The following is a 22,891-nucleotide window of genomic DNA, read 5'->3' as shown; positions in this document are numbered from 1 at the left end:
TTCATTATCTTTATGCATACTATATTTTTATTTAATTCAACATAAACTATTTTTTACTTTTTATTTTGGGGTGTAATATGACTAGGACATTTGTTTATGATTTAATGGTTTAAAAAAGGAAAAGTTCACCCCAAAAAAAAAAAATTATCATAATTTACTTGACTTCCAGGATGTGTATGACTTACTGTCCAGCAGAACACAAAAGATTATCTCAGCTCTGTAGGTCCCACACAATGCAAGTGAATAAGTGACCAAAAATTGGAAGCCCCAAAAAGCACATAACGGCAGCATAAAAGTAATTCATATGACTCCAGTCTTTTAATTCATGTCTTCTGAATTATCCAGCTAGTTTTGGGTGAGAACAGACCAAAATATAACTCCTTTTTCATCATCAATCTTAAAATCAGCAGTCATGATTTCAAGCTCAATTACACTTCCTAGCACTCTGCACATGGGTCAAGCACTAGGTAGTGTAACATACAGCTTGAAATCTTGATTGTGTCTAGATACTGCAAATGAGATATACAGAGAAAAGGGGGTTATATTTTAGTCTCTCACCCAAAATCGATAAAATGCTTCAAAAGACATAAATTAACCTACTGGAGTCATGGATTACTTTTCTGCTGCTTTATGGAGCTTAAAAGTTTTGGTCAAAATTCACCTGCATTCTATGGACCTACAGAGCTATAAAAAAATAAATGCAAAAAATCTTTGTGCTCTGCAGAAGAAAGTCATACACACTGGTATGGCATGATGGTGAGTAAATTCTGAGAATGTTTTGCTCAAACCCAAAATATAACTTGTTTTCATAAAGTGAGACCTTTGTTTTCTTTTTAGGACAGAAATTCAGTAAAGTTACAAGACTGAGCACTTTATTTAATCGTTTGTCAATAGAACATCAAATCATTTCCTTTGATGTATACTGTAATTAAATAGAACTAAAAATGCATGGAAAGTAAAGGTCAGGACAAGAAAAATAATTCAATTCTCAACCATAAACAGCAACTTGTTTTCAATTCACCAGTGTTGGCACTACAAAGCATTATTTTTAACAGAAATTAAGGCTGGCATTGATACAACACTAGCAATAACTACACTGTAAACCATATTTCTTCTCTTACAATCTTGTAAAAGACGCATTTAGACACTTCATATGCCATTGCTACTTTTCTGTATTTTAAACTAGTAAATAGAGAGAAAAAGGTCAATTTAGCTTTTGTTTTCTGTGCATCTTGCATACTGAGGAGCCACAGGCCCTTCCAAACAGATCATAATCAAAGGCACAAAAGCTTTTCAAAGCAAAGATCAACAGGCCAGCACTACACTGAAAATGATGGGCACAAATAATAGATTTGAAAGTACAGCAGAGGATGTTCTAGACTCGTTTCCTTGGGATTTTCAGAGTATTCTTCACATAAAGCTGAGCTACCGGGAGCTCTTCTGTGGAAGCCAGCTGTTAATCAGTCTCATCCAACTTTGATTCCAGAAGAAATGAGGTGCATTCGTTTCAAAAGCAAATGAGATATTCATATTGACATGATCTAGTAGTAAAATTGTCCCACATCCCATAATCAATGGCTGATATTGCAATGACCTATGAATACATATCAAGTGCATTTACAAAACTCGCTCCATAATCATGTAGGTTTTACAGCTATTATGATATTTATGCAATATCAGTGCCAACTTACTATCCCTAGTCATAATGAATCAGTGAGTGTGTGCTTGGATATCTAATTGTCATAATGAACTGTCAAACACCAAAACTAATTAAAAACGCAAAACAAGTACTTCAAAATAATAATCACATTTATTGAACTTAAAATAAAAATGGGACTATTGTCACGTCTTCCTTTATAGACCTCATATTTTTTTCCAAACACCTAAGGCTGCTATTAACGATGCATGAATGAACAACTGCATTTGAGGTTGGTCTTTACTCTCTGAAATTTAAGGCAGTTCCCCAATTAAAAAATAAAAACATCTGGCAGTCATCGAAACATTTTGTGCTACTGACAACAACAAAAATAATTAAATAATTTACTACTATATCATTTTAATTTAGCTCTGAGTTTACATATTGAATATCTTTTTTTTCCCTACAATTTAAATCACTGTGTTAAATAGGAAATTCTAAATTGTCCCTTAATGACACAGCTTTGCAAATTGTTATCCACAGATCAAATTCCCAAACATACACACATCTATAAGAAATAAAATGGAAAAGAATGTGTTAGATAAAGTCTAAACGAACACATATGAACACACTGGGTGTCATACACAGAAGTACTGAATATATATATATACACACAGTGCATCCGGAAAGTATTCACAGCACTTCCCTTTATCCACATTTTGTTATGTTACAGCCTTATTCCAAAATTGATAAAATTCATTATTTTCCTCAAAATTCTACAAACAATTCCCCATAAGACAATGGTTTGTGCTCTGACATGCACTGTTAACTGTGGGACCTTTTATAGACAGGTGTGTGCCTTTCCAAATCATGTCCAATCAACTGAATTTACCACAGATGGACTTCATTCAAGTTGTAGAAACATCTCAAGCATGATCAGTGAATATATATATATTCAGTACTTCTGTGCATGACACCCAGTGTGTTCATATGTGGTCAAACTGAAGGACGGCCTGTTGAGTGATCTAAACAGCGATTTCGACTGCACTAATTGTTTTAGTTTAACTTCGAGCTGATTCAAATCTCTCATTTCAGATCTTCTATTATGACATCATTATCCTTGGGGACATTCCATCCTTTGAGACAGCTCACACTGGAGTTTGTCATTTCAGACAGTAATTAATTTGTAAAAATTCAGGGCGTGGCTAGGCAGGGTAAAGAGCATTTGTTAAATGGGGGCATTGCTGAAGTGTTTGAGACGAATCCGTTGGATGTAGCTCACAGGGCTATAGTTTGAATGAGCAGGGTTGTAGTTAGAGTGTGCTGGGCTGTAGCGTCCAGGGCTGCAGAGATCTGGTGAGCCCATGTGGCGAGCTGGGTTGAAACGGCTCACAGGTGACATGAGGTTGCTCGCTGGAGAGCCAGGGGTTACAAAATGAGGCCTGAAATGGCTTTTGCAAACAGCAGGAGTCTGCCAGCTGAAAACATACAAATAAAGAGTTCTTAGCAAACAAAGTTATTTTCTCACAGTTGTCCTTTAAGTTGTTCTTAACAGGGAGATTACCTTTCTTTGTTGATATAGCAACATAAAAATGAAATAAAAGACAAGAATACACTACGGATGAAAAATATGTGAATGTCCAATAACTTGCCCGAGGCCAGGCTGAGCATGCAATCTCAATAGCTTGCCGAGGCAAGGGCTGAGCAAGTGCTCATTCATTAGAGTAGCTGTGCATGTTTGATTTCGAGTCTGCTGTAGATTGACCATGAATCTAAGTGATCACAATCGGCCAAATCCGCTAGCAACCAAGGTGGATTTGGAGCGTGTCTGGGAGAACTTGGAGGACATGGAAAACCGAAGCTGGCGGAATAACGTCCATATCGTTGGAGTCCCGGAGGGGAGTAGAGGGACAGTATATGGGGAAATTCCAGGATGGGATCTTTCTGAATCTGCTCGACATAGCAGGTCAGATGTTGGCAATCGAACAAGCTCACAGGATTCCTGCTCAGCAATCCGCAGAGTGAGACAGGCCCCAATCAAATCTGGACAAATTTTTTAGATCATTCGATAAAGATCTTGTGTTACCCGAAGCAAGGAGAAAAGGAAGTCTTTCTTGGAAGAGCCACAGAATTTTCTTGTTCCCAGACTTTGCGAACTCGACAAGAGAGAAACGTGATTGATTCAAGGAATGCAAGAAACTTTTATATCAACAAAAGGTCGCTTTTGAACTGATATTCCTGGCCAAAGTGAGAATGGATGCCAAGGATGGCCGTAAAACATTCACATGCCCACAACAAGCAATGTCCTTCATAAAGTCAATGGAGTGAGTAAATGATCTTGTTGTACACACAATGCTGCCAAGTGGACCGGCTCACTGAACATGGGGAATCTGCGCTTTTTTGTGCTGGTTCTGCCTAGCGGCTGGAGTTTATTTTGTGGAGTGGCACACCTTCAAGACAGTTTTATGGATGAATCTATACACTCTTTGTGCTTGTTCCGCCTATTGGCTGGAGTTTGTGTTGTGGAGTATTTCTTGCAAAGTCATTGGATTAAGTTATTTCCTTGCACTCGTGTTGCAGCCGAGTGGACCGGCTAGTAAGAGCAGGGGAGTCATTACACTGATAAGTAAATACCTACAATTCAAATGTCTCAAACAGAGTAAAGATAAATTAGGAAGAGTCATTATTGTTTTAGTTTAATTTAGGGACAAACTCTTATTTTGGCTAATATTTACGCACCTAACGTTGATGATATGGGCTTTTTTATAGATCTTGAAGGGATGTTGCAAGCCGCTGGCACCCCTCATGATATAATATTGGGAGGAGACTTTAATCTTTTGATGGACTCAGTCCTTGATCATAGTGAAGCAAAAGTGTGCAAGCCCCCTAGAGCAACGTTGACGCTTCACAGGATGTGAACAAAATCTTGGTCTCTGACTCTGATCTGGTAGGGACTATACTTTTTTTTCATCAGTTGTTGATTGCTCAATTGGAAACATTTTAGTCTCAGATCATGCCCTGATGCGTTTAGAGGTGTTGCCACACACGGAGAAACATAAATCATATAGTTGGCGCTTTAATGTATCCCTTTTGCAAAATCCTGAATTCCAACAAATGCTAAAGGTTGAAATCAATGCCTAAATGGAGACCAACTGGTCCTCAGTATCCTCTGAGAGTGTGGCTTGGGAGGCACTTAAGGTGGTTCATAGGAGCCGGATCATACAGTATGCATCATTCACCAAAAAATCCAAAGCACAAGAACTTGTGGAATTGGAAGAGAATATTAAAAGTGCCAAGGAAGAGCTGAAGTGCTGAATGTTGTCTAATGGCCTTAGGGAATTGACCCAATTGAAATACAGATATAATACTATTTTGTCGCGGAAGGAGGAGTTTTGGCTATTCAAGGCAAGACAGTCATACTTTATTTTGTGGACGAGGCAAGGAAACCTCTGGCAAGATATATAAAACAGAGAGTCTTTTCTACCATTCCCTCAGTGAAATCTGCTGGTGGTGAAATATTTACCTCGGACATTGATATTAATATTGCTTTTTTTTTTAATCTTGATCTCTATAGTTCCATGTCTTTGTCTACTGATGAGGATATTATAAACTTTGTGGAACCATTAGAACTTCCTAAACTGGCAAGCAAAACAATTATCTTGATTTTGAGAGAACCTTGGAGGAGCATGGCAAGGTATTTAAGGCCTTACCTACAGGCAAGGCTCCGGGGCCAGATGGGTTTTCCACTGAATTTTTCCACTGATACAGAAATGGTTCCACTTTTGCTAGAGGTTTATACAGAATTATTAAAGAATGGATAGCTTCCGCCAACCATGACACAAGCCCCGATCAGTCTGATTCTTAAAAAGGACAAAGATTCAAGTGAGTTTAAGAGTTACCGTCCAATTTCCCTGATCTAGTTTGAAGTTAAAATACTGTCAAACATTTTGGCTAACCGATTAAGTTATGACGTATCTAATAAATATAGATCAGGTGGGGTTTATTCAGGACCGCAGCTCTTCTAATATATTTAGGCATTTCATCAATATCATGTGGTCTGTGGCGAATGATCAGACTCCAGTCGCTGCAATCTCACTTGACGCTGAAAAGGCATTTGATATGGAGATTATCTTTTTAAGATTTTGGAAATGTACGGGTTCAGGAATACTTTTGGATAAAGTTACTTTATTGACACCCGGTAGCGGCGGTAGAAAATGTATTAAATTCAGATTATTTTACTCTGGACAGGAGCACCATGCAGGCTTGCCCTCTTTCCTCATTATTGTTCTGTCATGCCCTGGACCATTAGCAGCCACGATATGGCTATGATATAGGTGACGGCAGGAGGTGTGGCGCATAAGCTTTTGTTTTATGCAGATTATATTTTATTATTTGTCTCCAACCCTACTAGATCTGTGCTTTGCCTCCACAGAATCATTAATTCCTTTTCCAAGTTCTCAGGATACAGTTAATTGGTCCAAATCCAAAGCTTTGTCTCTGACAGCATACAGCCCAGTGATGGCTTTTCAGCCAGGTGCCTTTCAGTGGCCCAAACAGGGCATTAAGTATTTGGGCATTTTATTTCCAGCAAATGTGTGTGATTTATTTAGAGTTAATTTTGACCCTTTAATAAAAAGGTTTTCGAGCAATGTGAGCAGGTGGGCTTCATTACATTTATCTATGATGTTGAAGGTTAATGTTCAACAACCTGCTACAATCTCTCCCTAAAGATGTTCTCCTCTCTTATTTCAAGCAATTTGATAGCATAGTTAAGTCCTTCATTTGGAATGGTAAGCATCCCATATTACACTTCAGTAAGTTACATAGGTCGATTGACAATGGTGGGCTAGGCATACCCAAGATTTTTTTTTATTATTATGTGTAAAGGGAACAATGGAAAGGAGGAAGCGAGAACCGGCTTGACAATACAAATACTAGATTAATGAAGAAATAAACCAAAAAGACACACCGTAAACGTTCTCTCTCTCTGTCGCACCACCGTCTGCAGTCGGCCTGTATCCCTCTCAGAAGCTTAATTAGCCTGATAAGGGACCGGGTGCGCCCTCCACCCTGTCACATTATGCATTCGGTCTCAGACATTTGGCTCATTGGTCGCTTCCACCTGAAAGAGCCCCTCCCTGTATTTGTATCGAACAGGAAGTTCTTGCCCCTATTTCGCCATTGCAAATCTTTTCTATCAAACTAACCTGAGAAGTTAAGTTACACCCCTTTATCTCGCATTTGCACGCGGTGTGGACAAAAGTGTCCAGTGTTTAATTCAGACATTTATTTAAATGTTGCTTCGAGCATATGGCTGAACCCAAAAATATGTAATAAGAAGTCCTTTTTCTGCTGGACAGAGTGGATTGTGAGGGACAGAGCTTCAACTTCTCTCAAGAGATTATGGGAGAAAGATTTAAACTTGCAATTGGAGGAGGGAGCGTGGGTTAGCATTCTAAAAACCATCAAGTCTACATCTAGAGATGCAAGGGTGTGCCTTATGCAATGTAAGATTTTACATTGATTCTATTGGACTCCCACAAGATTGTTTAAACTTGGTCTTAATGACACATCCACCTGCTGGCAATGCCAATCAAAAGATGGGGACACAACCCATGTTTTTGGTGGTGTGTTAAGATCCAAGAATTTTGGTTGAGGGTTCAGAGTTTTATGTGTGATGTATTGGGCACTCAAATTAGATTTTTCCCCAGACGCTGTATATTAGGCGATGGGAATGTCATTAATATAGGAGATAAATGCATTAAAAAATTGGGTCCTAGCCAGTGTTATGATCAGCAGACAAGTCACCCTTAGAGGATGGAAATCGGCTGGGATGCCTCCATTTCAGGAGTGGGGCACAGAGATGGGCAGGGTAGTGGCATTTGAGGAAATGTCATTTAGAAGGCTAGGCAACCGGGATTTATTTAATAAGAAATGGGGCAGCTATTTGGCCTTTTTGGAAGGCTCTCGGGGAGGGGCAGTAGAGAGAGATTTATAGTTTTAAATGTGTGTGATTATTATATATATATATTTACATTTACATTTATGCATTTGGCAGACGCTTTTATCCAAAGTGACTTACAGGGCCCTTATTACAGGGACAATCCCCCTGGAGCAACCTGGAGTTAAGTGCCTTGCTCAAAGACACAATGGTGGTGGCTGTGGGGCTTGAACCAGCATCCTTCTGATTACCAGATTACCAGTTATGTGCTTAGACCACTACACCACCACCACTCTCAAATATATATATATATATATTTTGTTTTTTTTTTTTGGAGTGTGTGTGTATACTTGACAGGGATATTTGTTGAGGGTCAGGGTGGGGTTGGAGATTGGGAGGGGGAAATGGAATAATGGGGGTTAAAAGTTAAATGATTTTCTGTTTAATTCGTTAGAATCAATAAAAATTTAAACGTGTGCTATACAGATAACTTTTACCTACCTTTGCATTTCTAAGTTGGAGTATGTCTGAACTGTGCTCTTCCATTTGTGAATGCTGGGATACTTAAGAGGGTCAATGTCTGAGGCTTGTAAAGCCAACAAAACCTCCCTGTCCAACTTCGTGGGTGAATCCCTGTTTTAAAGAGGAAAAAGACTGATGATTTAATGTAATCACAAATGTAAGATAATTCTAGTTGCAAGCTATATGCAAAGCACGACAGTGACTTCGCATACACATAAAATTAAGATTTTATGCCATTTGCTTCAAAGGTTATAAGCAGATTTAACCCTGCATTACCAGTAGATTGCACTGTCCCCAAACTGCTCATGTACCCTCATGGTGTAGTCGCAATGATAATTACAAAGTTTTATTTTAATCAGGGCTGCACGATGTACATTGAGTTGATCAAATATCCCAATATGCATATCGCCAGGGTTTGCAATAACGAAATAATTTTAATACAGTAACATTCAAGCGACACAGATAGCAGAGAATAGACTGGGTGTGCGATTGTCACTTGGTGCAGTGTGCGTGCAGTGTGCATAGGCGCAAACTCAAATGGTGTAGTGTCACAATGTGTGCATATGTAGCTGTAACTGCCATGGCCTTGTGCTTTCAAACTGCGTTGTGTATGTGTGCAGATAATAATGAGACCAGACACCAGTTTGCAAACTCAAAGTTGGCTTGTTTATTGGCCACCGTGGTCTGTGTGGATATATCAAAGGATGGGTTTTAATTAATGGATTGTCCCGTGAAATCATTCCTATCAGTATCAAGTCCAGCACAAACTGACAACAAGCACATTAAACCAAATCAGAAAGCGAATGCCTACGGCAAGATCTTCTAGACATAATCTTTCAAAATAAAAGCCCCACTTTAAATGAACTGGTTTTGAAATTAATACAAGCATGAATTCGTGTAAAAATAAAATATTTTACAACACAGATTCTTTAAGGATATCCCACAATATGGTGAAATTAATTTATATTCCAATACTTTTAAAATAAATAAATAAAAATACAAATAATTGAAGATGAATTTTCAATATCTGTTACACAGCTGACGGTAAAACTGTACATATTATATGCTGTCTATATGCAATTTGAAACGAAAGACAGCTATGTTTGTGATCTCGGATAGAAGGTCCATTTTTATTCCAATAAACTTTATTTGGGCGGTGACGGTTCTGATGTTCCACGTGCTCTGATGAAGTTATCGTAGGATTATTGAATAGCATTTTGCAACAAATTGTTGCATATCACCTTTTTCCTCAATATCGTGCAGCCCTAATTTCTAAATAGGCTAAAATGTAAGTGAAAAACTGAATCGTTGGTGACACTAGACGTTTTGAAAAGCCAAGCTAATTTATTTTCACAGAGTCAAAAATGAGTCTCTCTCACCCTTTGATGAAGAGTCTTTTCGTCATTCTGGGAGGCGACCTCAATATAAAGTCCTGAGAGCTGTCGAGAGATTTGTAGGATCTGGAAGACCCTGAGGAGCTTAGGTCTCTTCCCCCATGATCCCAGGACTTTGACCTGGCACAGATTGTGTGCTCTCCCCTTGGAGCTTCTATAGTCCTTTGACTCATCAATTCTAACCTCTCATTAGCTATAAAATATTCATCTGAACTTGCGCTGGACCTCACATCTTCCTTTCTTCTCTCCACTTCATCCTTCTCAGTTGCTATTAACAGCGATGTCCTGTCTTTCTCAAATACGGAGTCGTCTTCGGAGGACAACGAGAGATGGCCCAGTCCAGACGAGAGCTCTGTGGCATCTGCGTCACTGTGATGTTTCCCCCCACTCCTTTTCCTCTCTCGGTTTGTCCTTTCAGGCTCATCAAACAGAGACATTCTCTCAAACTCTGCCATTAGGTTGGAGATGGGTGACAGCATACAGGAATTGGAGGAGCCGCAGATGCGAGGGGGCATTTTGTTCCCGTTTGGAGTCCTATCTCTGGGGCCCTCCTCACACAGGCCATTTTTACTGTTGGAGAGTAAAGATTTTTCAGACAGTAGAAGATCCTGCTCTGCTGCAGCCTCTATGAGATCAGTGCTGAGCGAGGCAGGAAGGATATGAATCTCTAGACCCCCTACCGCCCCCTGCAAGCCATCTTTGGAGCATACAGAAGAAATGCTGGTGAGAGCAGCATTCTGCCTGTTTTTGATCTCCTCCAGACTGATGTCATCACCCTCGTCCAGAAATGCCCCCACAGAGATGGAGTTACAAAACTTTTTATGTTTGCCTGAAATTTAAAGGAGACATTACATGGAATACAGGATTTTCTTTGCTATTTAGAAATAAAAAACACAAATGTACTATGCAGACATAATTCACAACACAAAACTCCCTGACCAGTGCACCCAGACCATTTATGGAAACTAAACAGCAAAAATTAATAAATGATTGTGATGTCAAATCACGTTAATTGTATGTTTATTTTATTTTAATTAAAATTAGCCAATCATAAGAAGTTTGTTTACAAATACATTACAGTGCTAAAGTCTTAGGCACATTAGATGTTTAACAAATACATTTGTCTTAAGATGATATATATTATCTTCTGCTTTAGTGCCAATAAGGATTATCAATTTTAGATTTCCAAAAATTCCTTTTGCAAAAAGAATAGAATATGAGTTCTTCAACAGATGGTATGGCCCCCACAGAGCCCGGTAGGGGTTGGGTATATGACTAAAATCTTTTATCACAAAATGAACAATTTTATATCACTGTAACGATATACATCATAGTACAATTTTTCTGGAAAATCTATAAAAATGTGTTTATATATTATATAACCATATTGTAATGTCTATTTCTGGATTATCCAGTCAGTTAATTAAATAGTTTAGAAATGAAAACTACTTCCTCTAATAATTTTCTCTTTATTTGGAACTTGACTAACATAGTCAAAGGAAAACAAACAAACTTGGTTTTAAATCAGCCTTACCATAATAAGTGCAACATTTAAGTCTGATACAGAATTACATCAGATTTACATCAAAGAAAAAATCATTCCAACGAAAATAAATACTTCATTAGGCTCAAGTCATCTCTATAGAATGTACATGAAATACTCAAACCAGCCCGTCTGGCACCAACAATCATCCATGCGATTATCTAATCAGCCAATCATGTGGCAGCAGTGCAGTGTATAAAATCATGCAGACACGGGTCAGGAGCTTCAGTTAATATTCACATCAATGGTCAGAATGGGTTGGAAAATTTGATCTCAGTGATTTGAACCGTGGCATTATTGTTGGTACCATATGGGCTGGTTTGAGTATTTCTGTAACTGCTGATCTCCTGGGATTTTCACTCACAACAGTCTTTAGAATTTATTCAGAATGGTGTCAAAAACAGAGAATGGTCAGACTGGCTCGAACTGACAACGTCTATGGTTACTCAGAGAATCGCTCTGTACAATTGTTTCTCAGAATGCTATTTTGAGATGCGGGTTGGTGCTGTTTTGGCGGCACGATGGGGTCCTACTAAATATTAGGCAGGTGGTTTTAATGTTGTGGCTGATCGGTGTACATATCGAGATATACGCGATATAGCAAAATGTCTATCGATTGAAACTTTATATAACAGTGATGTTACCTGGAGATGGGGTTTTAAACCTGTTGCTGGTTTTATTCTCTCCCGACTCTTCATGAGCGCGTTCCTTGAAATAATTTTTACTGAGGTACTCTTCAAGCATTTTCAGGCCTTCAGCAGATGACAGGTCCACAAAACTATCCAGGAAGTCCCAGTACTCTGCCCAGAAGTGACCAAGCTCATGGGCCAGATCTCTGCACATGGACAGTAAACAAAACATTGCTTATCATTGCTTAACAACATAAGGAACGCTTTATGTTGAAAAGTGCATTTCTATGATAATAAATAGAAATTCCAGAAATTCTTTAAATAAAGCTTAGCACTCACCTGCCAACTCGTTCTGCCCCACGGTCTGGGTCAGACTTTAAAATGTTGTGGAAATAGTCTGCCCGTTCTCTGGGAGGTGTCTTCCATGCACGTCTGAACTCATCAGCCTAAAACACCACATGTTTTGGATTCAAGAAGTGAAATTATTTTATTATAATTAATGCCCAAACATTTGTTGACATAGCTTAGCACAAAACTTAGTAAAAAAACTTTCTATAAAACTCACTTTAGATGGACTTAACGGCCCAGCATAGGCCCTTACTGCCATAACTGGATCATTTGGGCTTCTAGGTAACCTTAGAGACAGTTTATCCATTGGCTCAGGTGACCATGGAGCACCAATAACAGGTTGAGAGGAGTTATCAGTGGCTCTCAATAAGGGGATATATAATCGATCTATAGCCAATAAGAAAACAATTTAAGAATATGCAAACCAATCTGCATTTTTTTTTATTTATTACAAAGTATCTTAAGATGTACTGTGGCCTTACCTTCTAAATATTCATGTATCTTCTGCTTGACTTCCTGAACTTTACCTTTTTCTCTCATTCTTTCACAAATAACCTAATTCAGAAAAAATACAAGGGATAATAACTGATGACTGATATATTACACAATTATAATAATAATCACTGATAATTTTTTAGGGTTACCGTACCTCAGTAGGTTTCTGGTTGTACTTGTTCTTGCCATTCTTGTCTATGTCTGGATGAGAACAGAGTACGTTCACCACTTCTGGGCAGCCAAACTTACAAGCAAAGTGGAGAGGGGTCTCGAATCCCTATGAAACACAGGATAAAACAATTAGTCTTAATTTAAGTGGCTTGCATACTGATAATCTCTAAAAGTTGCTGACTGAACACCCACGTAAAACGCATGTATTTAAAAATGGCAAACTTCCAAATTTTCTGTTACTCATATTAACATAACATTTAAGATAACTGTAAGGGTTCCACTTACAGCTTTATCTGGCATATTGAGATAGAGGTCTACGATATATCGGATCCGTTTCTGCAACATGCTCTCCTGGTCATCTGGGTACATAAGCCGCATGAATTCTGGGTTCTCCAGAGTGTCCAACAAAAGCTGGACAATGCCTGGCTGATTCTCCTTAGCAGCCACATGCATCACATTATACCTGCAGCCCTCCTGCAAACATAAACATTTTCAGTAAAAAAATATTCCGAAAGTTTAGAGATTTTGCATTGAACCAGTAGAAAAATACATTTAAAAGTGGACGCACTAGTCTTTAACCTGACAGTTTGTTATTCAATTTATGCCACAGTGACGGGTGTCATAATTACAATTAAATGAGGTATGTGGAAAGAAGTCTAGTTTGGGGACTAGTTTTTTCATTTAGTCAACCTCTCACTTAGACTTTGGGAAACATTTAGTGTTACTTGAATTGCTTGTTTAGGGCATTTCTGTATTTATACTATAAAAGGCTTTGTTTGGAAAAATTGCGATTAATCGAGGTGAAATATTTTCATCGACTGACAGCACTAATATATACACAGTATTAAAAACTAGTAAAAAAATTGTTTGGGCTGAAAACGATGGCATAGAATACAAAACATTCCTGATTTGTTTGTTATTTTCAACCTATTCTTACATACGCCATTCTCACTATTTCGAAATATACACTCACCTAAAGGATTATTAGGAACACCATACTAATACTGTGTTTGACCCCCTTTCACCTTCAGAACTGCCTTAATTCTACGTGGCATTGATTCAACAAGGTGCTGAAAGCATTCTTTAGAAATGTTGGCCCATATTGATAGGATAGCATCTTGCAGTTGATGGAGATTTGTGGGATGCACATCCAGGGCACGAAGCTCCCGTTCCACCACATTCCAAAGATGCTCAATTGGGTTGAGATCTGGTGACTGTGGGGGCCATTTTAGTACAGTGAACTCATTGTCATGTTCAAGAAACCAATTTGAAATGATTCAAGCTTTGTGACATGGTGCATTATCCTGCTGGAAGTAGCCATCAGAGGATGGGTACATGGTGGCCATAAAGGGATGGACATGGTCAGAAACAATGCTCAGGTAGGCCGTGGCATTTAAACGATCCCCAATTGGCACTAAGGGGCCTAAAGTGTGCCAAGAATACATCCCCCACACCATTACACCACCACCACCAGCCTGCACAGTGGTAACAAGGCATGATGGATCCATGTTCTCATTCTGTTTATGCCAAATTCTGACTCTACTATCTGAATGTCTCAACAGAAATCGAGACTCATCCGACCAGGCAACATTTTTCCAGTCTTCAACTGTCCAATTTTGGTGAGCTCTTGCAAATTGTAGCCTCTTTTTCCTATTTGTAGTGGAGATGAGTGGTACCCGGTGGGGTCTTCTGCTGTTGTAGCCCATCCGCCTCAAGGTTGTGCGTGTTGTGGCTTCACAAATGCTTTGCTGCATACCTCGGTTGTAACGAGTGGTTATTTCAGGCAAAGTTGCTCTTCTATCAGCTTGAATCAGTCGGCCCATTCTCCTCTGACCTCTAGCATCAACAAGGCATTTTCAGCCCACAGGACTGCCGCATACTGGATGTTTTTCCCTTTTCACACCATTCTTTGTAAACCCTAGAAATGGTTGTGCGTGAAAATCCCAGTAACTGAGCAGATTGTGAAATACTCAGACCGGCCCGTCTGGCACCAACAACCATGCCACACTCAAAATTGCTTAAATCACCTTTCTTTCCCATTCTGACATTCAGTTTGGAGTTCAGGAGATTGTCTTGACCAGGACCACACCCCTAAATGCATTGAAGCAACTGCCATGTGATTGGTTGATTAGATAATTGCATTAATGAGAAACTGAACAGGTGTTCCTAATAATCCTTTAGGTGAGTTTATGTAAACCATCTAGATGTTGTTACATTGGCCTGGTGAAAAGTCAGCAGAAGTCGCAACAACAATATTATATACATCACAAAATTTTAAACATTTTAAATTGAAATGGCATAAAACACATTTACGAGATCAATGAATGTAACACTTAGCGACAATGCATCACTGGCCCATTAGTTCCATCAACTGGCCTGAAACTCTCTAACACTGGCCCCTAGCCAGCAGGCTATCCTTATTGTTAAGCCCTGATAAAACTGTTTGGTACATAAGTACTTTCAAGGTTCAGCCCTCACCTGAACTACAGTAGGGTTGTCCCCTGACCCAATGAGGTAACGAGGGTTGCTCCAGACCAGATCAGAGAAAGCCACTTCATCTCCCTTCTCCACGGCCTTCCTCAGCTTAGCCGTCAAATCTTGAGTGCGAGGGCTCTTAAAACTGTTTGCCTTTTCCCTGTTAATAGTGTCTGCCTCAATCATATATGTGTGGTCTGGTTTGTGAGAAAGAAAGTGCTTTGTATATTTATGTGCCAGTTCTCTCCATTAAAATACACACTTTGATTTCGTTTTCTAAATATGTAGTAGGGGTGGGTAAAAATATAGATTTTCCGATGTATCGTGATCTTTATTTGAACGATCTTGATATTGATTATTTTACTCTATGCGTACGCAGCCCACTAAAATTATAGCAAATCACTCGCATTTGCAACCAAATTGAAAAGCTATCCACAACTAAAAATATTTATTTGGTGACTGGCTGGTAAATGTTTAGATTTCACACACCAGTAATTGTGTAGTATAGTGGTGGAGTATTAAGCAGCGAGATCCTTTCACTGTGTTGAGAGTAATAGTTGTTCCATGTAATGTGTGTCCAAAGACGAGATCCACGCAACCCTTTTGTAATTGAATAATGTCTCTTAATACACTTTCTATTCTCTACAGTTGTTGCTCAAAAACAAAACAAAAATGAACATTTAATTCTAATCACGCATAGCATGAATGAGATAAAGCTATTCGAGTCTCTTGCTTGTTAACATCCGCTCATTCCCAGATACTCTTTACAGAAAAGTTGGATTTTTTTAAAGAGACAGTACCAGTTTTTAGCATATATATATAACAAATCAATGTAAATACTTAACATTAAGCGTAATGCAATATACAGTAGTGAGGCACCCTTGGTAAATATGAGCAAAGAAGGTTATGAAGGTTATGTTTATCCTTTTGATCTTTCATTCAAAACACACCAATTGAAAATTGGGAAAAATCTCATAATAAATATTTTTCTCCAAAACACATTTGCCACAATTATTGGCACCCCAAGAAATTCTTAGGAGTAAAATATATCTGAAGTATATTCCCTTTCATATTTTATATTTTTTATTACACCTGGGTGACAAGAACATAAAATTGTTCAGCCATGACTTCCTGGTTCACATGGGTATAAATACGAGGTAACACCAAATTCTCTTAGTCATCCATCACAATGGGTAAGATCAAAGAATAAAGTTATGATGTGCGGCAAAAGGCTGTTGATCTTCACAAAATGGGAAGTGGCTATAAGGAAATAGCTAAAGCATTGAAAACACCCATTTCCACCATCAGTTCAATAATTAAGATAGTGCCAATCAACTGGAGATGTTCCAAATCGGCCTGAAAGCGGACATGTGTCTATATTGTCTCCACCCATGGTGAGGAGGATGGTTCAAGTGGCCAAAAATCCAGGGATCACAGCTGGAGAATTGCAGGAATTAGTTGGGTCTTGGGGTAAGAAAGTCTCCAAAACTACAATCAGATGTCACCTACATCACAACAAGTTGTTTAGGAGGGTTTCAAGAAAAAAAAGCTTTTGCTCTCATCCAACAACAAACTCAAGCGTCTTCAGTTTGCCAGACACTACTGGAACTTCAAATGGGACTGGGTTCTTTGGTCAGATAAAACAAAAATAGAGCTTTTTGGCAGTAAAACACCAGAGATGAGTTTGGTGCACACAGAGAGGTAGCCATATGGAAAAGTACCTCATGCCCACGGTTAAATATGGTGGTGGATTTTTAATGTTGTGGGGCTGTTTTTATGCCAGAGGTCCTGGACATCTTGTTCGCAGCATGGACTATCAAATACCAACAGATAAAAAAATCAAAACATGATTGCCTCTGCCAGAAAGCTTGAAATTGGCTGTGGTTGGAACTTCCTGCAGGACAATTATCCAAAACACAAAAATAGTTAACTGACCACAAAATCAAGGCTCTGACCTGAACCCATTAAAAAAACCTGTGGGGTGAACTGAAGAGGAGAGTCCACCAGCATGGACATTGGAATTTGAAGGATCTGGAGAGATTCTGTATGGAGGAATGGTTTCAGATCACTTGCCATGTGTTCTCCAGCCTCAATAGGCATTATAGGAGAAGACTCAGAGCCGTTATTTTGGCAAAATGAGGTAGCACAATATTGAACACAAGGGTGCCAATAATTGTCACACATATATTTGAGACAAATATTTACTTTTTGATAAAACATGTGTTGTGTTTGGAAATGTTTAATATCTGTTTGAGGATAGATTTTAGCAAATATTTTGAATGAAAGACCAAAAGGATAAACAATAAGGATATATGTTTCACAGCCTTCTTTTTTCATATTTAACAATATGATGAAAAACAAATCAAAATATAATTGGTAAAACTTTATTTTCTAGTAAGGCGGCCACCTGTATAATTAACATACTTAGCTGGGACAGAATTTCTTTCATATGTAAGCTAAAGGGACATTATAACTGAAATATACCCATATAAATCGAATGCTTGTGAATCTGAATCAAAAAATCTGTATTAATACCCAGCCCTAATAAATTGCATTAAAATTGAATATTCCAGATCATAACATTTAAACATTTCCTGAGAATATTGGAGATCTGACTCACCTTTGCTGAACACCAGGCCAGGTTTGACAGGAGAAACGCATTGAGTGCTTTTACAAGGCGAGGGGTAGTAGTCACAAATACCTTTGGCAAACTTCTCAGCATCCTCACGATTGGAGAAAGCTTTAAATCGAGCCCCTTTCATCATTTTTACAGCCTGTAATGCTTCTTTCTTATCCGTGTACACATGGGCTCTCTCTATAAAAGCAAGAACAGGAAACCACAGTTTCAAAGCATTGTAACAAGTCTGAGACAGCAGTATAAGCATAAGTGATATACCTTTCCATGATTCAAATACTTATCCAGGCTTAAATCCCATAGAATTTTACAGTAAATAATAGTGCCATTTTTGACTAGAATGAAATCGAGGATATGAGGGATAGACTAACCGTCTCTTCAAGGACATGCACTGTAAGAAGTTATCAAAAAGATCCTAGATCATATCTATTTTTCCACAAATGTTTGGTCAGCGGAACAATCATAAAACACTTCAAACTGTACAACCCATTGAAGAGACTACATATCTACCTCAAAGATGGTGGTACTGTGAATAAAGTCTATTGCTGATAGAAATCAGTATATTTTAAAGTACCATGTTATTAATATTAGATACCATCTCTGTACCAAGAGAGTACATCTTGTAAGTAAAGAACACTAGTAACATTTTACACCACCAAGAAAAATAGGAAACAGGGCAAGGGCAAAAGGTAAAAACTCTTACCATTCCTAGTCAATACATCCTCCCACAGTGGACACACCCCGTAGAAAAAAGTGGGTGATACTTGTGCAGTTTTAGGTGTCGGTGCCTCCACGTTACAGCACACAGTTCTACTCTGATCCGTCAGAGCCTCCTCCTCCGGTGGGTTAAGGCCTAAATCGTAACCAAAATCCCCACCCTCGCTTGCTGATGTAGCACTTGGTGGCTGTTTGAATGGCACTACACTCCCAGAGCTGTCTGTCCCCGCACCATTACTGCCACTGCCATCGGGCTCAGTAATCCCAGCATTCTCCACTATGGTTCTGGCTAGCTTGCGCTCAAATATGGCTCTTGTCGTGGCAGTAATGGGACCACACTTCAAGTTGGCCTTAAGGACCTCCCCCCTTAACTCATCAGCACTGAGACCTCTCAACCTTGTCAGGACCGCATCCATGCTTCTGCTGCAATGGCTACCTGATGCAACAAACATATTTAGGGAAAAGCAGTTAAAAAAAAAAGCAAATAAAATAAAGGAGTTGGATCCATTATGTGTCATGGTGATGTCCTCATCTGTTGGGACCACTAACAAAAGGTAGTAGAGAATAGCAAAAATACCAGACTAGTGACAACGCTTACTATTTTGGCATTATTTAGTATATACACTGTTCATAGTATGCAAATGTATGCATGGAATGCCTGGATGACCTAATACATTTGACAAATATACAGTAGAGAGCGGAGTACACTGCAATGTAATAGGCAATAATAGGCAATATACACTCACCTAAAGGATTATTAGGAACACCATACTAATACTGGGTTTGACCCCCTTTCGCCTTCAGAACTGCCTTAATTCTACATGGCATTGATTCAACAAGGTGCTGAAAGCATTCTTTAGAAATGTTGGCCCATATTGATAGGATAGCATCTTGCAGTTGATGGAAATTTGTGGGATGCACATCCAGGGCACGAAGCTCCCGTTCCACCACATCCCAAAGATGCTCTATTGGGTTGAGATCTGGTGACTGTGGGGGCCATTTTAGTACAGTGAACTCATTGTCATGTTCAAGAAACCAATTTGAAATGATTCCAGCTTTGTGACATGGTGCATTATCCTGCTGGAAGTAGCCATCAGAGGATGGGTACATGGTGGCCATAAAGGGATGGACATGGTCAGAAACAATGCTCAGGTAGGCCGTGGCATTTAAACGATGCCCAATTGGCACTAAGGGGCCTAAAGTGTGCCAAGAAAACATCCCCCACACCATTACACCACCACCAGCAGCCTGCACAGTGGTAACAAGGCATGATGGATCCATGTTCTCATTCTGTTTACGCCAAATTCTGACTCTACCATCTGAAATCGAGACTCATCAGACCAGGCAACATTTTTCCAGTCTTCAACTGTCCAATTTTGGTGAGCTCTTGCAAATTGTAGCCTCTTTTTCCTATTTGTAGTGGAGATGAGTGGTACCCGGTGGGGTCTTCTGCTGTTGTAGCCCATCCGCCTCAAGGTTGTGCGTGTTGTGGCTTCACAAATGATTTGCTGCATACCTCGGTTGTAACGAGTGGTTATTTCAGGCAAAGTTGCTCTTCTATCAGCTTGAATCAGTCGGCCCATTCTCCTCTGACCTCTAGCATCAACAAGGCATTTTCGCCCACAGGACTGCCGCATACTGGATGTTTTTCCCTTTTCACACCATTCTTTGTAAACCCTAGAAATGGTTGTGCGTGAAAATCCCAGTAACTGAGCAGATTGTGAAATACTCAGACCGGCCCGTCTGGCACCAACAACCATGCCATTCTCAAAATTGCTTAAATCACCTTTTTTTCCCATTCTGACATTCAGTTTGGAGTTCAGGAGATTGTCTTGACCAGGACCACACCCCTAAATGCATTGAAGCAACTGCCATGTGATTGGTTAATTAGATAATTGCATTAATGAGAAATTGAACAGGTGTTCCTAATAATAAGAGTGTACAGTGTGTAATACAAAGAGTGTACTCCAAGTAGTAAGCTAAAATTCCATACCAAACACAGCCTATGACACAGGTAGAGCAATTCAGGCATGACACTAAATGTTCTGGACTCACTCTGGCCTACATTTATTTGTGTAGTGGTAATGGCATAGTGGGCTTAAGCTCAGAACTTGTAATCAGAAAGTTGCTGGTTCGATCCCTACAGCCAGAACCATTGTGTCCTTGAGCAAGGCACTTAACTCCAGGTTGCTCCTGGGGGGATTCTCCCTGTAATAAGGGCACCGTAAGTTGCTTGGATAAAACCATCTGCCAAAAGCGTAAATGTAAATTTATGCTGCTTTTGAGGAATAATTTACTTCAGATATACAGCTCTGGAAAAAAAAGTGACCAATGCAAGTTTCTCTGGATTTACTATTTATACGTATCTGTTTGAATAAAATGAATATTTTAGTTTTATTATATTAAGTGCTGACAAAAATGTTCCCAAATTCAAAATATTGTAATTTAGAGCATTTATTTGCAGAAAAATACAACTGGTCAAAAAAAAAAAAAAGCTGTGTTTTCAGACCTCAAATAATGCAAATAAAACAAGTTCATAATCATTTTTAAATGACACAAAACACAATATTAACTTGGGAAGAGATCAGAAATCAATATTTGGTGGAATATCCCTGATTTTTAATTACACCTTTAATGTGTCTTGACATGCTCTCCACCAGTCTTTCACATTGCTTTTGGTGAATTTATGCCACTCCTGGTGCAAAGATTCAAGCAGCTCAGCTTTATTTGATGGCTTGTGGCCATCCATCTTCCTCCTGAACACATTCCAGAGGTTTTCAATGGGATTCAGGCCTGGAGATTGGCTGGCTATGACAGGGTCTTGATCCGGTGGTCCTCATTCCACACCTTGATTGACATGTCTGTGTGGCATGGAGCATTGTCCTGCTGGAAAAAAACAATCCTCAGAATTGGGGAACATTGTCAGAGCAGAACGAAGCAAGTTTTCTTCCAGGATAACCTTGTATGTGGCTTGAGTCATGCGTCCTTCACAAAGACGAAACTGCCTGATTCCAGCCTTGCTGATGCACCCCCAGATCATCAGTGATCTAAATGACAATATTTACATTTGGAATTTGGGAGAAATGCTGTCAGTACTTTATAGAATAAAACAAAAAAATTCATTTTACTCAAATACATACCTATGAATAGTAAATCCAGAGAGACTGATAATTTGCAGTGGTCTCTTTATTTTTCCAGAGCTGTATTTAACAAACACACTATGACGTCATGGCGGCAGTTAGATTGACAGCAGCGAGATCCTTTGCATTGTTAAGACTCAAAAACTTACGACAACACGAGGAGCATCTGCTCAAACATTGGCACCGGTCACGTCTGAACCAGACTGCTGATAATTCACTCACCTCAACCACTGCATTTGCAACACTAAAACCTTAATCGGAACCAAGGTGTCATGCCCAAATTATCATACAATTTAGTTTATTGTCTGTTTATGACATGCTCCAATTTGAATATGTATAGAGATGACAAATCAAAACAAAGGTGAGTTAAATGTCACCCCTCATATCTGCAGCACTTACCATCTATCAGCGGTGCCGTGAGTGATGTGAACGCGCAAATGTGCATGTGCGATAAATTAAACGTGTATAATCGCGCGGTCGCTCTGGGAGGGTCGCATTGTTTACAGCTCGGTTTGCGCACGCGCATAAAACAGTCTGCGCTTGCGCTGTAAAGCTGGCAGCCTAGACAGTGTTCAGATCAAGCATGCTTAACTTTACAAATGGCCTCACTAGTTATCCAAAGATTAAAAGAAATTGTATTAAATTAATCTTATTATAATTCTGAACAGATTTCATATTAATATTCATCTTATTCAGTGAAGCCAGACAGTACATTGATAGAGTATTAAAAAGTCAAAACAAAAGCCAATACTTTATATATTTGTGAGCATTATAAAGTTTTTACTCAAATTTTACATGTACTTTGCATTTTACACGTTTAAAATGTTTTGGTTTTATAATTAGTTTTACACACACCTTATTGTAATGTTTACAATTATACAACTTGTAATGTTGGTGTTTATTGAATAAAAAATGCTTGACTTTACGAACACAACCAATATATTTAAACTCAATATTCTAATCAAAGTACAAAATAAAAATCACATTAGATCTCATGAAAATGACATTTGACAATGATAGGGTGGCTTTGCTAATCAAGGATAAACAAGGGAGGAAAAACTGTGGAAGTGAGAGTCTATCAATACAATTTGGCAAGAGAATGTGAATATTACCTTTGCTTCTGCAAGCAAATTTATGAGGTTTGCAGGTGAATATGGGATGCAAACCAAGAGCTCCTTATGTGCTCAGTTTGCATAAAGCCATGCCTAATGACATTTATTTCGCAAAGCAGGAACTAAATATTTC

General features: G+C 38.9%; 1 protein-coding gene across 1 annotated transcript; it reads right to left on the bottom strand.

Moving 5' to 3' along the window:
• Nucleotides 1-876: 876 nt before the first annotated feature.
• On the bottom strand, nt 877-22,312 carry LOC127626782 (ankyrin repeat and LEM domain-containing protein 2-like). The gene is made up of 13 exons (XM_052102820.1): nt 22,046-22,312; nt 18,493-18,942; nt 17,775-17,969; nt 15,158-15,351; nt 12,965-13,153; nt 12,663-12,785; nt 12,496-12,568; nt 12,231-12,400; nt 12,005-12,111; nt 11,681-11,871; nt 9,479-10,322; nt 8,079-8,210; nt 877-3,114 (listed from the first exon to the last, which is right to left on the bottom strand). Exons 1-13 carry the CDS (start codon nt 22,170-22,172, stop codon nt 2,865-2,867), a joined length of 3,045 nt encoding a protein of 1,014 aa, XP_051958780.1. The 5' UTR covers nt 22,173-22,312; the 3' UTR covers nt 877-2,864.
• Nucleotides 22,313-22,891: the final 579 nt, after the last annotated feature.

This window comes from Xyrauchen texanus, chromosome 3, assembly GCF_025860055.1.
Source record: "Xyrauchen texanus isolate HMW12.3.18 chromosome 3, RBS_HiC_50CHRs, whole genome shotgun sequence".
Lineage (NCBI taxonomy): Eukaryota > Metazoa > Chordata > Actinopteri > Cypriniformes > Catostomidae > Xyrauchen > Xyrauchen texanus.
Note: the sequence above shows the minus strand (reverse complement) of the source record. Positions and strands in the feature narration are given on the sequence as shown.

What these genes read in the sequence shown, in the direction of transcription:
- LOC127626782 (XM_052102820.1), bottom strand. Translation starts at nt 22,172, where the DNA reads ATGCGCGTGCGCAAACCGAGCTGTAAACAATGCGACCCTCCCAGAGCG. An exon ending in TGGCCTGGTGTTCAGCAAAG is followed by an intron (nt 15,352 to 17,774) that starts GTGAGTCAGATC and finishes CTCACAAACCAG; the next exon opens with ACCACACATATATGATTGAG. An exon ending in GTTTAAAACCCCATCTCCAG is followed by an intron (nt 10,323 to 11,680) that starts GTAACATCACTG and finishes TTTAAATTTCAG; the next exon opens with GCAAACATAAAAAGTTTTGT.